Below are 17,332 nucleotides of genomic sequence, written 5' to 3' on the forward strand. Positions count from 1 at the left end.
GATTCTGTCTGTTCTTAAACCTCAGATGGACTCTGAACCAGGCTAGTGCTTCCTTGCTGTTGGTGCCTCTTCATCTCCTAAGATAGGTTTCTCTCTCACTCACATCAAGCACACACTTGACCCCATGTAATATACATAATAGGTTCCCTCTTAGCTAAAAGACCGAGAGCATGATGGCCTCCCCGGCTAGGAAAATCTCTTTCATTTTGCTTAACAGATATCACAGACAATATAGCTCCTATAATTTCTATAAATAATTGTGTGTGTGTGCATATGAATGTATGTGTGTGTGCATGTGTGTGTGTGCATATGAATGTATGTGTGTGCATGTGTGTGTGTGTGCGTGCACGCGTGTGCATGCATGTACATGCATACGAGCATGTCCGTGCCATGGAGTTCAAAAGAAAAACTTGTGAATGTCGATTCTCTTCCACCATGTCAGTTCTGACGACTGAACTCGGCTCATCAGACTCACAGCAAGTGCTTTGACCCTCTGGGCTGTCTCTTTGACCCTCAGGAATATTTTAAATGATATCTATGATTTTTGTTTCATGATCCTAACCAAAATCATTCTGTTGGTGTATCCTTGAAAAATTAAGATAGTGAGACTTTTATTTTTGCAGCTTCCCCCTTCAGAACTAATAAACACACAATTCAAAAATCAACTCAGACTTTGCTAATTGATCAATACATTTTCCTCACTTAGCTCAAATATATTCCAGCATCCTCAGAGTTGTGTGACAGATGGTCACCTTGAAGATCATGTGGGTGAGCTTGACATAATCTGCGTCGTGTTAAAGGGGCTTAGTTTAATAACTAAAACCATATATTCTGAAAAACATTTTCAAATACTGGCTCTACCTTTAATGGTGAGCTTTGGAGATAATTCAGTTTTTTGTGGGGGGGAGCCTCAATTTCCACATCTCTTTTTTTGAAGATGAGAATAACAACATGAACCCTCTCAAGGTGTTTTTTGGAGGGTGGAATGAATGAAATAACCCATGAAAATGCTTAGCAGGCTGCCTTGAACCCTGTACATGACGAAATGATGCCGATCATGTTCTTTTAGGAGACAACTGAGGAAGTCCACCTTCAACCAGTGAGGTACATGAGTCTGCTCAGACAGCCGCGATGCAGCTGAGCAGGCCTAGGGTCTTTTCAAACAAAGACACATGGCAGAAAATAAATCAGAGCCCCAGAATCTCATCCCACAGGCTACAAATAGAAGCTGCAGCTGCAGGTCCAAGGCTGGCCTTTACATGTCCAGCGTGCAAAGGGACTCTTGGTGACAAGCTGATCTTTTCTGTCACACCCACACAGACTCGGCAATCCGTGGAGTCAACTCTGAATATTAAGGAGCCATTTTTAGTAGACTATAGCAAATTGCCTAGTAATACAGACTGTGTAGAAATAGAACATGGTGAATTTAGTGATTAGATGTCCCTGCATGTACCATAGATGATTCTGGATTATGGAGCTGCCAATAATAACCCATTCCATTTGTAGAATAATTAATCATGTCCAGGCACTGGACCAAGGACATCCAATGTTAGCTTACTTAATCCTCCCACACCTCTGTGGGGCAGATATGATTATTATCCCAACCTAGACTTCAGAGGGAAAAAAGGACCAACAGAAGACAAAGAAACCAAGATTCAATGAGATTAAACATTTACCCAACTCACAGAATTCTAGGTGTAAAGCCACGTTTACACCCAAGTCCATCTAACCTTAGAGTCTCATCTCTTACCCTCTTCCTTCGGGTCATATCTAACTCACACACTATTCCATGCACTTACTCCTTACTACATGTGATGGTCTCTGTGGAGAGGCTACTGCTGTCTGGCTGGTTCCATAGCCCCAGGATGATGGTGGTACTACAAGGGAAAAAGAAAACAATGCAAAAGACTTGCCTCTTAACACACACTCACTTTTAATTGGTATTTGCTTAATTTAAAATTCTCATATGCACTTTATTCAGTTACAAATTATTGCTCACTCCGTGAACAGTCAAGACAATTGAGAGCATACCCTTCTCCGAGAGTACTACGTCTAGTCGAAATGTTTCAAATTCAAATGTTTGCTTGGGCTCAACAGCTAATAAAAAGGAATATAAACAACTCAAGGAGCAAAGTGATATGCTCTCCTGATGATTGATTCATGATGGACTTATTGCCACCAAGAGAAACTGATGGACCTACTGTTACATATGACCCGAAGGAAGAGGGTAAGAGAAACCAATGGACCAATTGGCACCAAGAGAAAGTAACTCTCATGTTTTGTATGGTTCTCATGTTTGGTATATAAAACAGTGCATGGATCAAATGAGACATTTGGAGAAAGGATTTAGGTCATAGTTTTCCAGGTTGTGGTCTCTGGTAGAAGCAACAGGGAACACACATAACTAGAGTGTGATCACTATATAAAGAGTTTAAATAAAGTTTTCAGAGAAGTCAGTCTAGTTCCAGCAGGAGGACCTGAGATTTTGTAATGGGCATTACCCTGAGATGTTTGTTGTTGTTTGTGTTGTTGTGTTGTTGCTGTTTTCTTCTTCTACAGTTGGACCAGCTTCGGATCCATGCTAACAGGATAAAACTTTCCTTCGGTGACAGAAAATGGTCAGAGCAGAGCCTGGCAGGTAGGAAAGCTGAGCCATGGCCAGTGACCTTGGAATTACACTTTGGATTTAAGACTTTGCTTTGTTATATGTTTTTGGCTTCTTACTGCAAATAAATCGACTCTATCCTTCCAAAGCTCTGGGAACATCATGGAAGAGGAAGCGGAGCAAATGTCAGAACCAGAGGATGTGAGGGAAGCTAGAAAACGTCTTCTGGATGTGGCAAAGCCACCACACTCCTGAACTCACAGCAGCTGCAGTTATCTGTTTAAGACCTGCCCGAGACCGGACTCATCAATATTCCACCCTGCATGGAAGAGGGGCACATGAGACCACACCCCTCCCTGAAGGAGTATTGACAGTTAATGGTTGTTGGGGGAGAGATGGCCCTTATTTAAATTATTTATTTATAACTTTCAAATATATCTTTGGTAATGATAGTTGCCCATGCTCCAGTAAATAACCTTCAACCCAAGGCCATGTAAGAAACTCTAATTGAACTCAGTGGTATACACACACACACACACACACACACACACACAAAGGCTTGAAAGTAAGAAGGGGACTCCTTAGGAAGAAGGGGTTCAACAGGAATGGAAGAAAGGAGATGAAAAGGACCAAAATTTGGGCTGGGCATGGTGGCGCACGCCTTTGATCCCAACACTTTCAAGGCAGAGAGAGCCAGATCTCTGTGAGTTCGAGGCTAGTCTGGTCTACATAGCAAGTTCCAGATAGACAAAACTACATCGAGAGACCTTGTCTCAAAAACAAACAAACAAACAAACAAGAAAATGGCCAAAATTCATCATATGCAAATGAAAGTGTCAAAATGAAAAAGGACAAGTAAACAAATAAATTCACACGTCAGACATTAAAAACTACTGCAATGCATCTCTACCCATCAGAACTGGGACAAGGTTTGCATTTTTCCAGTGAGCACCATTAGCAAGAAGCAGAAGACACGGAGGTGAAAACTTGTTAGGGTTAAAACGTTAAGGCCCAGGAACTGTCACTACTTGTAGCTTACTTAGTGGTGTGTGGTAGGACACGGAGCTTAAAAGAACGTCTGAGTCTTGGAAGGGATCCAGTAGAGATACCAGACTAATTTGGGAGATGAAGGGTATGTCTTCTGAGGAGAGGTTTAGAAGGCTTAACATGCTTCAGTTTTAAATAAGGAGGCTGAGTAGAGTTCTATTGATAGCCAGCAAGCCGTCAGTAGGAACTTGTACTTAGTACAAAAGAAAACTCAAAGTCACAGAAAGGATTGCAAGAAGGCAGTTTGCTTTCTTTATTTTTTTTAATTTCAAACTTAACGAGCACAGGAACATAATAAGCAAAAAGGAGGAGACTAATTTTTCCTAAATGAAATCTATTTACATAAAGCTTTTAAGGGAAAAAAAATCTTCAGTTTTAATATCATTTATTAAAATGCTAGATTTAAAGAACCATTGCTCATGTTATCAGTTCATAATATAGTAGAAAGAAATATTACTGTTCCATAATAGTTTGTCTGAAACAGTTTCCCATACATGTATGCATGGGGAAAAAAGAATTTGCTTAGTGATTGCTTTGTACAACTCTGATAAAATTTGAAAAGTTCCTTAAACCTTTGTTACTCATGTCATGGATTTTGTTTGTTTGTTCAATTTTTTCAAAGACAGTGTTTCTTTGTAGCTTTGGAGCCTGTCCTGGATCTCGCTCTGTAGACCAGGCTGGTCTTGAAACTCACAGAGATCCACCTGCCTCTGCCTCCCAAGTGCTGGGATTTAAAGGCGTGTGCCACCACTGCCTGGACATTTTTTTTTTTAGGTTTATTTATTTATTATGAATACAGTGTTCTGTCTGCATGTATGCCTGCAGGCCAGAAGAGGGCGCCAGATCTCATTACAGATGGTTGTGAGCCACCATGTGGATGCTGGGAATTGAACTCAGGACCTCTGGAAAAGCAGCCAGTGCTCTTAACCGCTGAGCCATCTCTCCAGTCCCCTCATGCATTCTTTTCTGCTTCACACAGAGTGAGAGATTTCACGGCAGGGAAAATGGGTAGACACAGACTTTGGGTAACAACTGTGTGGACTTATTCCTCATAGTTTTGGGAGGCTATGTTCCCCAGGCTAGTCTCAAATTCTTGATGCCCCTGACCCAGTCTCCCAATATAGCTGTGTAGAACCATGCTTGGCTTCATTTTTCAAATTTCATTTTATTTAAATTATTTTCTTTTTGAGTTTCATATAGGCCCGGCTAGCCTCAAGCTTGCTACATAGATGAGGATGACTTTGGATTCTCCATCCTCCTGTCTCTACCTCCTCAGTGCTGGATTATAGGCATGAGCCACCATCTCCAGCTTTCATTCTTCGGATTTTTTTTGAACTTGTTCTCTTTTGAATTTTGAATTTCAGGTTGGATCCTAGATTTCTGCTTTCCATGTCGTAGGTGAAAACTCAACTGTGGTGATATTTATTTGTGCTGAAATGTGATATTTTATTTGTATGTTAATATATAAAGTTTTCCTGGAGATCAGAAGTCACATAGCAAGACATGAACAGAAGTAAGGCAGTGGTAGCACACGCCCTTAAACTGATCACGTGGCAGGCAGAGTCTCTGTGTGGTCAAGGACACAGCCAAGCGTGGTGACACATACCTTCAATCCCAATACCAACAACCATAGAGACCTGGAGGTCTGTATAGACGGGCAGTGACAAGGAAGTGATGTGGCTGGGCTTAGAGCCAATAGAAGGCAGAACAGGAAGGCAATAAAGGCACAGGTTAGACAGGAAGAAGCTCTCTCAGGAAGCTACGGCGTGGTGGTAAGTTAAGGCTAGTCAGTGGCTCTTTGCTATTTCTCTGATCTCTTCAGTAACTATTTATTTATTAACATACAAATAAAATATCACATTTCAGCACAAATAAAATATCACCACACTCAACCCTCACTCCAAGTATACATAGGAAAAACTGGGGGGGGGGGCGATGTAACGCTTTTAACAGTTGCATTATCTCTGATTAAAATTTTAGTATTCAATTTAAAGAAAGCTCAGGTTCCAAAGTAGAGGATCAGGGTTAAGGTTGAAGGTGGGTTCTGGAAGTCCTTTACACTCAGCTGACAACATGAGAGGGGATTATTGAAGGAGAGGATGCGCCCAGGGAGCAGACAGAGGCAGAAGTATTAGACTCCATCTCTTCCTCGCTGTCATCATCTAAACAGAGGTCTTAAATAAATTTGTTCACATTCTTTGCAGCAAAGGCTGAATTGTGCCCCTCTGTTTCGTTTAGTTAGGTGCTTATACCTAACTCACTGGTGGTATTATAGACTTGTGAATATCAGTTAGGTTGGAGTGAGATCCTGAGGGTGAAGCCCTCACATGGCATTGAAGCCTTTACAGGAAAAGATGCCAGAGAGATTCCTCTGTGTCTCTCTCTACCCTGCAAGAGCATAAGGAGAAGGTGGCCATAAGTGAGCCAGGAAGAGGGCTCTCATCAGGACTCAGTCTTGCTGGCACCCAACCTTAGACTTCTAAATTGCAGAACTGTAAAAAATAAATCTTGGTTGTTTGTTTGGCATTTAATTGTGGTGCTCCAAGTTGACTAATAGCACCTTTAAATTGCTTTTGCATAATTTGCATGTATTTAAAATTCTCCATCATAAGCTTAAATGGTTACAAAGGCTGTAATTGTCATTGTCCAATAACAGTGACCTATGTACTTTCAACTGTCTCTACAGGATGAAAGTGTGATGATGGTAGAGTCCTCCATTGACTGTTCTAGACTGTGAAGAAGTCCTTCATTTCTCTCAGGTCACAGTTTCAGAGGATCCCGTCTACCACAGTGTAGAAGGCATGGCTGGGAAACAGAAAGAGGAATGCTGGCCACAGGAAACACGTCAGGCATCAGAGACTGAACACGGTTTCCTTCTCTTCCCAAACAAACATTTTGATTCCTCTCAATCACAGGATTTTGTTTCTATCTAATACGATATTTTCTTAAGCACTCAAAGAAATCTTTTCACTCAAAATTTTCATATCAAAAAATATAAAAACTGAAAAAAGAATTGATTTGAGACAAGGCCTCACTACATAGTCCTGGGTAGCCTGGAACTCACTAATAGATCAGGTTGGTCTCAAACTCATGAAGATCTGCCTGCCTCTGCTCTCAAGTTCTGGCATTAAAAACATTCTCCACCATGCCTGGAATGATGAAAATTTTTTAAAAACTTTTTTTCTGTGACCACAAGGCTGATATATATATATATATATATATATATAGTATTTTAAAAGTCCATTTGTTATTAAGTTACTATCATGAGTACCATTTATATACAATTGACTAAAACAACAGAAAAGATAATACTAACTGAATACTAACTAAATAGTAAATAGTATCTTACTAAAATATGATTTAGCATTTCTATTAGGTAGAATTCAGTATTTTTCTCATTAGTTTATAGGTAGATCTTATTTATTGTCAGAAAGGAACCTAATTCAGTGTCAATATCAGATAAAATAGATTTTATTTCAAAAATTGTTTCAAGATAGAGACCACTAGGTATTAACAAATATATAACAATTGTGAACACAAGCACTATAACTCCAAAATATGCAAAGCAAACAGTGACAGATTGAAGGGAGGAACAGATAGTTCTGTAATGATAACAAATAATTATTTTTTAATATTTAATAATTCAAAAGAGAACAAGTTAGAAAAAAATCTGAAGAATGAAAGCTGGGGATGGTAGCTCATGCCTATAATCCAGCACTGAGGAGGTAGAGACAGGAGGATGGAGAATTCAAAGTCATCCACATCTATTTAATTAAAAATATAAATAAATAATAAGTACACAATAAATAAAAAATAACCATCAACACCTCACTTTCAATAATCAAAATATCCAGACAGAAGATAAGTCTCTTAATAGTCTATTGCAGTGAAGAGACACCATGACCAAGGAAATTCTTATAAAATAAGTGCTTGGGGGCTGGTTTACAGTTCAGAAGTTTAGTCCATAATTGTCATGGCGCGGATGATGGAGGCATGCAGGCAGACATGGTGCTGGAGTAGTAGCTGAGAAGTACAGCCGGATCCACAGGCAGCAGGAAGAGAGTGAGACAAAGGCCTGGCTTGAGCTTCTGAAATCCCAAAGCCCACCCCCAGTGACTCACTTCTACCACCCAGGCCACACCTACTCCAACAAGGCCAGACTTCCAAATCCTTCTTGATTAGTGCCACTCCCTGATGACTAAACAGAGAAGGGAGGGGAGGACCAACAGGAAGACACTGTGTCTGAAGATGACATAGTTAATCACCAGCTGAGCAGACGGCTCAGTGTGGAAAACATCTGCTGTGCAAGTGTGAGGACCCGGGTTCTGATTCCCAGAATCCATGTAGAACCAGACTCAGTAGTGGGCCTCTGTATTCCGTGCTTCTGCAAGGTGGAAAGCAGAGACCAGAGGATCCTTGGAATTCATGGGCCAACAATAGCGTGGTGTATAGTGTGACAAGGACCCAAGGTTGTCCTCTGACCGCCATACATGTGCACATTATAAATACAGACAGAGAGAGAGAGAGAGAGAGAGAGACAGAGACAGAGAACTCAATACTTTGAAATTTTATTTTTATTTCGTTTGTGCATGTGTTTTGCCTGCATGCATCTGTGCACCACACGCATGCCTGCTGCCTGCAGTGTTTGAAGAGGGCATTGGATCCTCTGGGAGTGAAATGAGCTGCCCCGTGGGTGCTGGAAATGAACCTAGATCCTCTGCAGAAGCAGCCAGTGTGCTTAACTGCTGAGGCATCTTCCCAGCGCCAAACTTGGTGCTTTGCATACTAATTTAAAAAACAAGTTTTAAATGGGGATTGTGAATTCTTTTTTCTTTCTTTCTTTTATTTCCTTGTTCTAGGTGTGAGCATGATAGCTAGTATACTAGAAGCCTTTTTATTTATTTAAATCAAATAATTTAAAATATTTTAACTTTTTAGACTTATTTATTCTATGTTATGTGTATTGAATGTTTTGCCTGCAGATATTTATGTGTACCACATGTGCACCGGATAACCGTGGAGGTCAGAAGAGGGGTCAGATCCCCTAGAACTAGAGTTATGGGCTGCTATGTGGGCACTAGAATTCGAGCGTGGATCTCCTCAAGAGCAGCAAGGGCTTCTCACTGCCCAAACAACTCTTGAGACTCCTTAGGAGTTCTGAAATAGTTTTCACTATGTTCTCCAAACTGCTCTCAAAGTCATCCCCCTGCCTCAGCTGCCCACAGGACTACATGTGCAGCAGGCCACGGTGCCTGGGTGAAAGGCATTTTTTCTTTTGGCTGTGATGTTACCTGACTGCCTATATGATTCGGAACTATTTGATTTTGGCCTTGCTTTATGTGGGAAAGAAGTGTTTCTTTCTTGATTGAACTGTTGCTAGCCATGTGTGTGTGTGTGTGTGTGTGTGTGTGTGTGTGTGTGTGTGATGGTTAGCCAACTTCTCCCTCAATAACACACACACACACACACACACACACACACACACACACACACACACACACAAATTCAACAAAGCAAAGCATTTAACCAAAGGAAGGGGGAGAGCCCTGTTGACCATTTTCCCTTCTCCAAGAGTCTTCAAATACCCGTATCCTAATTTAAAATTCCACAGTAACTGCCTGGTAAACTGTGTGGTTATTTATTATCTTGGAACTTGTCTATCCTTTCAATTCCTCCAACAGCGTTTTCTTCTTTGTAGTGAAGTCCCTTGTTACCAAAAAAGTTCCCCTGGTCATCAAATACTTTCTCCGAGGACTGCAGCATTTCCTGGCATGTGCTTGCTCAGTAAAATGATCCGTGTATTAAAAGCCCACGGGGCCTCTGCTGAAGCCAAGGACGGCACTGCAGTTCCTTTGCGGCGTGTGTGAAATCTGCCCATCACATAAACATTCTTCTGCCACACAACACTCTGCCTCTCTGTCCATTTCACACGAAATGCTCAGTGTGCTGGGAATGCTGGGAAAGGGATTCCTTTTTAGGGCCTTCTGCCGCAACAAACGTCACAATGTTAGAGGCATATCGGACTGCTGAGATTAGTTTTAAAATCCTTTATTTGACACAAGAGGAAACTGAGGCACAGATTGGCCACCAGACTTCCTTATAGCATCTTGGCTGGATTACACCAGGTCCACAAACAGAACCTAAGGATCCTAGATCCTTAACTAGTTTCCTGTGTGACTGGCATCCCCATAAAAGACACAGGGAGCTCTCTGTCCTTCTTTCAAGCCATGTCTGTCTAAGTCAGTCTGTCGGAACAGGCCATTCTGTGGTTGACATTAACAGGCTGTCATCTGAAAGAATCTGTTTGAAAAGCACATGGTGTGTTCAGCAGAACTAGAGAAGGCTTTCTTTACAGACTATAGTCACTGAGAGGGCCGTCTAGCTGCCTCCCCCTCTTCCCACATAGCAAACTCATGATGCCATGGCGTGCTCAGTCGAGTTCCCATCCATATATGAAAACTTAGCTTGGCACGGTGCTTGTTAGAACTAAGTCCGACCAGCTGTATCTCAGCCGCCAGGGAGATAAACAGACAATGTGGTTGCTTCGGAACAAGTCGTATCAAAAACACACACCATTGAGGGCGTACACGTGGATGCCTTTCCATCTAAGCAGATTTTAGCCCTTGGTCTGAGGTGCCATGCATATGGACAATGAAACACAGGGAATACCTGTTTAATGGAGCCCTTTGGTAGGTCATGTTTCTCACTAGATCCTCTAGAGTTTCAGGAGAAAGCGACCAAGTCTGATACCTCCTGCAACTGTCTTAGGTTAGGTTTTCTGTGCCCGTCTGCCAGAAAACTAGTATTTATTTATTAGTTTGTGTTTGTTTTTTGAGACAGGGTTTCTCTGTATGTACCTGGCTGTCCTGGAACTCTGTAAACCAGGCTGGCCTCGAACTCACAGAGATCCACCTGCTTCTGCCTCCTGAGTGCTGGGATTAAAGGTGTGCACCACCGCCTGGCCCATTTCCCATCTTAATAATCGCCTTTCTGTTTCCTCTCTATTTGTTCGTGGTGTTCTGGTTTATCCGACTTCCTTTACCCGTGCCCCACATATCCACAAAGCCATGCAAACGTTCCCACACTCCAGTTCCGGAACATTTTCATCATCTTCAGAAGGAGTCTTGCCTTCATGAGCACTGAGTTCTAACTCTGCTTCTCCTGGCTTGTGGCAACCACTAAGCTGTGTTCCAATGCTATGCGTTTATCTATTCTGCACATTTCACAAAAGTGGAATTGGATAACATGATTTTATAGTCAGTGTAAGTTACACTAGTGTAAGTCCTACGCACGTAGGAGCATATCTCCTTGCTTCATTCTTTTATAAATGCTTGTATTTTTTAAAAGAATATTTCTTGAAAAAAATGCAAATGCAATGTATCCTTTAAGAGACACCTTTGTTATTCTTGGTAGAGAAAACAAAACAAGATATTTAACTTGGAACTCAGTTTGACCGATTAACATTGGTGTAGAAATACAATACAAAAATTTTAATCTCAGTAATTAAGAAATAAGGAAAATGAACATCTAAGGGAATAAAAATGATCATCTTAATATATCATTTTTTTTTCTTTCAAGTCTTAGTGAAAACTCAGAGAGAAGCCAGGCTTGTGTATGTATGACTGTCATGTATTTATTTTATGACTCAGAAGCCTCCATGCGCTGCTGAGTCGGCACATGCATCTGTCCGTGGGACAGAAAAGAACAGGCAAGAGCACGAGGCTACGGCTGAATTTAGAAAGTTAGAGGTGCTCGCATCTGCCACACAGAGAGGGGCAGGAGATTCCTTCCAGCAGGCGAGGGAGCAGAGCACAGACAACAGATGTGAGCAAGGTCCCAGGGCTGTCAGGTTTCAGCATCCCTGTGCCGAGGAAGGGAGGCGCCAACATGATTGATGTCGGGAGGCTGTATAAAAGCGTTCGATACCTCTGCAGCTGCTTGTCACACTGACCCGCACGTCTCTCCACTCTTCTTGGGGTTTCTGTCAAGTGGTGCAGGAGGGAGAAAACTCTCGGGAGAGTAACCTTTTCTTGTGGTCATGCCAGAACCCACTAAGAAAGAGGGTAAGAACACCCATAAATCTTCTTGTTATACTCTTTAATATGTATTTTGGTGTTTATTTTTGAACAGGTCTCTGGTTCTTTTTTTAGACAGACTATAAAACAGTAGAATGACTGGGATGCAAAGATAAAATTCTCGAGTATGAAAAGGCCAGAAGAAAAATATAAGACTATATAATCAACTGAGAAACATCTGATAGAGTTTATAAAGCAGTATTGATTCCAATGATTGAGTGAAAATTCTATTCTTCAATTTTAACAGGTCTTTAAAATGCTTAGATCAAAGATATTAACTGTTCGTGGGGAGGAGGCTGCATTTTCAAGCTTATTTTCTTACTTTGTTTCTCAAAATTTCCACCTTGTTTGCCGTGCACAGGGGTGGGGTGTGTGGGACGCCTTCTCAAACACTTGATAAATGCGGTCAAGTCTTCAAATAAGAATGTGTGATATTATTTGTAGTTTTACTATTTTTTTTTCCACAGGGAGGCATTTAAAATATACAGATGGATTTGATTGTTGCTTTGGGAACTCAGCTTTGAAATTCTTACTTGAAAAGGAAATCTTTCTGATAATGACTGGTCGATTGAACCCGCTCCTGAGTTTTGCTATGTACAATTTCAAAATATTTAGTCTTTAAAAAAAACAATCGAGGGGTTGGGGATTTAGCTCAGTGGTAGAGCGCTTGGGTTCGGTCCTCAGCTCTGAAAAAAAAATGAGAATAAAAAAGAAAAATAATTAAGGAATAGTCTTCATTAGAAGAAAATTCTCTCCTTTTTATAAAAAGATCAATATTTTAAAATTGCTAGTCAATAATGTAAGCAAGTTGGTGTAAATGACTATGAAAATAGTAAAATGCACATTATCACACAAATATATCAACTAATTTTTAGTAGAAACATCTTTTGTAAATATCATCTCACACTCTGGTTTCTCTTCAGATGCTATAAATCTTTCATCCTTTACTAACGATTACAGAGGAGAGGAATACCTTTGAGTTTCAAGCCAAGTTTCTGATGCTTTGCTTCTCTGGGACTAATACAAAATATAAATATTTAAATCAAATCAGTTTCATTGGGGCTTTTTAATCTTTTTTTTTTCTCCTCTGCACATAAAAGCGCACTTGTAGGCACTCACAGATACACACACACAAGATTAGCAGAGAACATAAAAAAATATTTAGGCTCTCTGCTTAATTTTTAATTCTTAAAAGTGCTTGTTACCATTATTTTGAAGAACTTTGAAAAAGATGCCACATGTTGAAATGAAGTTGAGATACTAACCAAATTGTGAAGAGGCTTTTAAGTGTTTTTCTTTATGTAATTAGGTAGTCAGTGCTGACAGGTTGGGGTGATCAGTTACAGGTTGGCTCTACTTAGCGGTAGAGAGCATTGATGGATGAAGTCTTCCTCCCAAAATAACCACACCAAATGCATGCATTAATATGGGAACTTAATCCCAACTGTGGGGAAGTGTGTCTAACACTGTATCAAAAGTGTCTTATTTGTGAGGCAAATGATTTACATGTGTATTAAATGTCCCTTTTATCTGATGGGTCACTTGACTTGCCTCTTGGAGGCTTACTTGGATGAAATGCCTTTTCTGATTCCCAATTGAAAACAGAAGATTACTTTAATTATTCTGAATTTCATTTGTTGTTTGACATCCCAACTGAAAATAACAAGAAAGCTGGAAGATTAATTAGTAAGGTTCTAGGCTACAGGACCGATTAAGCGAATTAAATGATTCTGCCTGCTGGATGCAGTGGAGTTTTGTGTTTGGTTTGGCAACTTGATCCAATCTCTTCTACACTTAGAGAGAAGGAAATTACAGAGCTAGGAAGAAGACACCATATTTTTCCTCTCATATATATTTATACTATATGTTTTATCTATTTGAAAAATAAATCTACATGAATACTAAAGTCTCCACGAGTTTCTTTTGCTGTCAAAGTACTTTTGGTATTCCGTGTAGGAGCCCTCCACCAGGACAGTAACTTTATACCCATAGATTCTTTGCTTAGTTTAAATTTGGATGGTGAGAAGTGGCATCCCAAAAAGCATCACTGATATATTTAAAACCCATCGAGGAAGTACAGCGATTTCCTTTTTTTAATTCCCTTACCAGCAGAACTGATTGTTAAAGGAGCTGTGTCCCAAGCTTGCCTTGATGAAACTGCTGCTTTTGGCAATCAGTCATTTACATCCTGAAGAATGTGGTAATTGCTGTGCTGGTCTGAAATGGCTACACTGTTTCGATGATTTCATGTAACCACGGTTGTCTTGTTGCGTGGAAGCTGCCCTCTGAAGGACAGCACCAAGAATAAACCAGCCATGCTTCAGAACTACCTGCAGATAATGCAGATATTCACCCAAGGAACCGGCTCCTCCAGTCCTAGGGATCTGCCTTCTCCTCCCCAGCTGGGAACACCATGCCCAGAAGGGCTGGACTACTGCTGTGAGCCTTGATAGGATCTGGCAAAGAGACGGAGTTTTCAGCACCCAAAGGTGCCTCCAACCTGCAGTGGCCTAATTCTGGGAATGTCATGTCAGTTCTTCAGGGAGTGGGTCATTCTGAGGATGAGAAAAACAGGTGCAGCTTTGGACCTCAAGGAGGAAGTCTAGTGGAAAGAATTAGTCTGTATGAAAATATTTTGGCTATCTCAAGGACTCCATTTGGAAACAGAAAGCATCTTTTCCCCTGGGTGGTGCTGAGGGTCAAATCCAGGGCCTCACGCATGCTGGGTGTGTGCTCTGCTATTGAGCTCCATCCTTGCCTAGAGCAGAGGTAACTGCTTCCCACTGTCTCCTCTCTGTTTCTCCAGCTGCCGATGCGCTCAGACAACTGTGTTATTCACCCCATGGACCTATCCTACGCTCTGTGTTCATATAGACTCTGAAGTCATTATATTTGTCTAATCAGATGGTGAGAAAAGATGCTGAAAGGAAGCGTCTGTTGTTAGGAATCTCCCAGAGTGCCTTGCTAATGGATTCATTTACATATCAACTATTAATTAAGCACTACGTGCTCCATTTCAGACAGATAGATAAGGTGGCTTCTTCAGTCCTTCAAGGATAATTGCTGCTCTGGGTCCTGGTGTGTAAAGAAATAAACTGCCTCTGGAAATTTTTCTTTTTCCTGTCAAAAAGAAACTATCCACACAAAATTAAGAAATTTTAATAGTGTTTCTTCTTGGGATAGAATCTTTATTAGTTTAAAAATATTATGGGGTTGTCGAGGCTGCTCAGCAAGGAAAGGCACTTGCAGAGCCTGACGACCTTAGTTCCACCCATGAGACCCACTTGGTGAGAGGAGAGAGCCAGCTCCCACAAAGCTGTCCTCTGACCTCCACATGCTCACAGAGGCTCACATAGACACAGACACACGCACATACATACATACATACATACATATACACACAGAGACACAGACAGACACACACATGCACACACGACAGACACACAGAGAGACAGACACACACGTGCACACACACAGACACACACATACATACATGCATACATACACACAAAGACAGACAGACACACAGACACACACACACATGCACACACAGAGAAGCACACACATATAGACAGACAGGCAGATACACACACACACATAGACACAGACAGACACACACACACAGACAGATAAACACACAGACACATACATGCACACACATATACAGACAGACAGACACACATACAGACACACACAGACAGACAAACACACAGACACATACATGCACACACTCATTAAATAAAATGTAATAAAATTATAAATGTAATACAAATGATGCTTAAACACATAAAAATTATTGTACTTGTACTTCTGCAGCATGTAATGATGAATGCCACAAGGCCTGACTCTTTAGAATCTGCATGTAATGGTTAACTGTTAGATTCTATGCTCTCTTGAAAAATTCTTTTCTCACACGTTGAGTTGAGGCCTCATCATGAATTTTACCTTTGCTTTGTCACATATCGGGTGCTATTATATTTTGCATATGTAACTCATCAGAAGAAATCAATAGTTCCTTTTGGTCCTGTGCATCCACCAAAATACCTGTTGGCATTGTCAACGTTTTCTCCTTTCACGTTGGATCCTTTCTTGAACACTCAAGACACAGGACAAGCAGAGGGCCATTTATGACTGCAATTGTAAAGGTGTATTCGATAACTTCCGGAATCAAAGCCAGGGCTCTTCCGCTGCATGGACACTCAATGTAAAGTATCTGCTGTGTGTTCTTGGGTCATTTTTGGTGGGAACAGGAGGGAACATGGTCACAGAGATCTTTTTCAGTCCAGCAGCCTTCCCCACTTCCTTTACTTTTCTTTCCTGGTCCCTAGAACATCTTAAAGTTCTGCGGAGTATAAAAACCAATCTGAAACTAAAGTGGCATCCTTCACCTCTTGCCTATTTCTAAGCATGACTCTGGGCTTAGTCATCGTCAGAAAAGGAGCCCAGTGACGGGACGCCTCCCTCTCGTATTTACTCACTGACCTTCAGGTTCCACATGCAAGCCACTGGGTGACTTATTTGAAGTCCCCAAATAAACTTGATTTGGGAAATCAAATATATATGAATATATACATGTGAATATATATATATATATTTCTTAAATTAGGGGGAAGTTAATGTATAGGAAACAAGATAGAAGAATACAGGAGAAAGGAGGAGGCATTTCTTTTTTTTAAATGGAGAGCAACTGTTTTCCTTCTAACTCTGCATGAGCATGTAGATCAAATAAAAAGCTCGAATGAGGCGTGTGCAAGCTACATCGTGAGGTGTGTTGTGGTGACATGTGTCTATACCTTCAACATTCAGGAGGCTGACTAGGAGAGTGGAAACTTCAAGGCTAACCTGGGCTACTGAGTAAGATGCTATTCTCAGAGAAGATCTATGAAACGTCAAGAAGAAGATATATGAATAAGTACTATAGTATTACCTCACCCCCTCCACCCACCCAACCCGCTCAGAAAAGAGCTGCCTTGACAGTGCAGGCATGGGCTGTGCGTGTATGAAGGAATGCTCTGGGGAAATACACCCTGGGGAGGCTTAATGCTTGGCAGAATTCTCTTTCTCAGTGTCTGCTTTTATGATCATCCCACTGCACCTGTCAGGGAGATAAATAAAGGACCGGGTGATTCTTTCCTCTCAAGCTCTCTAAATAAAACACTTTAAAAACTATAGGAAAACAAATTGTGTCCTTGCTCTCATCCAGGGCATGCAAAGGAGTCCCCCTCTTGCTTCCAAGGAATTTCAAAGAGCAGAGAAGTCAAGAGGTAAGATGGCCAAATGCTGTCTGCTTCTCCGGGAAGCTCAAGGGAAGGAAACCTGTCAAGGACTTAGACTTTCTCCGTGCCTTGCTTTGTTTTTGGTCTGAGACATGGCTCTGGCCTTGAAACACTTTAATTTTTGTTTAAATAGTGTCTCACTGTGTAGCTCAAGCTGGCCTTGAACTCACCATCTCTCTTCCTTCAGCCTCTCCAGTACTAGTATTACCTGCATCATCTTATCCGTGTTTCAAATATTCACTTTCAGCGTCCCTGGGCACACACATGTGGTTCCTTATTGACAGCAATTTTAAAGTCCATCCATGTTGGAATAAGCTACCCAAACTGAA

General features: G+C 41.1%; 1 protein-coding gene across 13 annotated transcripts in view; it reads left to right on the forward strand.

Annotated features, from left to right (window-relative positions):
• Positions 1-11,463: 11,463 nt before the first annotated feature.
• Mybpc1 (myosin binding protein C1) overlaps positions 11,464-17,332 on the forward strand; it is an 86,645-nt gene continuing 80,776 nt past the window's right edge. For 7 of the 13 annotated variants that reach the window (XM_037196837.1, XM_037196847.1, XM_028880302.2 and 4 more), the window contains exon 1: positions 11,464-11,715. In XM_037196837.1, the coding sequence (XP_037052732.1) occupies positions 11,691-11,715 (25 nt within the window). In that variant the 5' untranslated portion in view covers positions 11,464-11,690. The remainder of the gene's footprint in view (positions 11,716-17,332) is intronic. The other 6 variants (XM_037196848.1, XM_037196840.1, XM_037196849.1 and 3 more) reach the window with 1 other exon arrangement.

The sequence above is a fragment of the Peromyscus leucopus genome, chromosome 18 (assembly GCF_004664715.2).
Source record: "Peromyscus leucopus breed LL Stock chromosome 18, UCI_PerLeu_2.1, whole genome shotgun sequence".
In the NCBI taxonomy this organism is placed as follows: Eukaryota; Metazoa; Chordata; class Mammalia; order Rodentia; family Cricetidae; genus Peromyscus; species Peromyscus leucopus.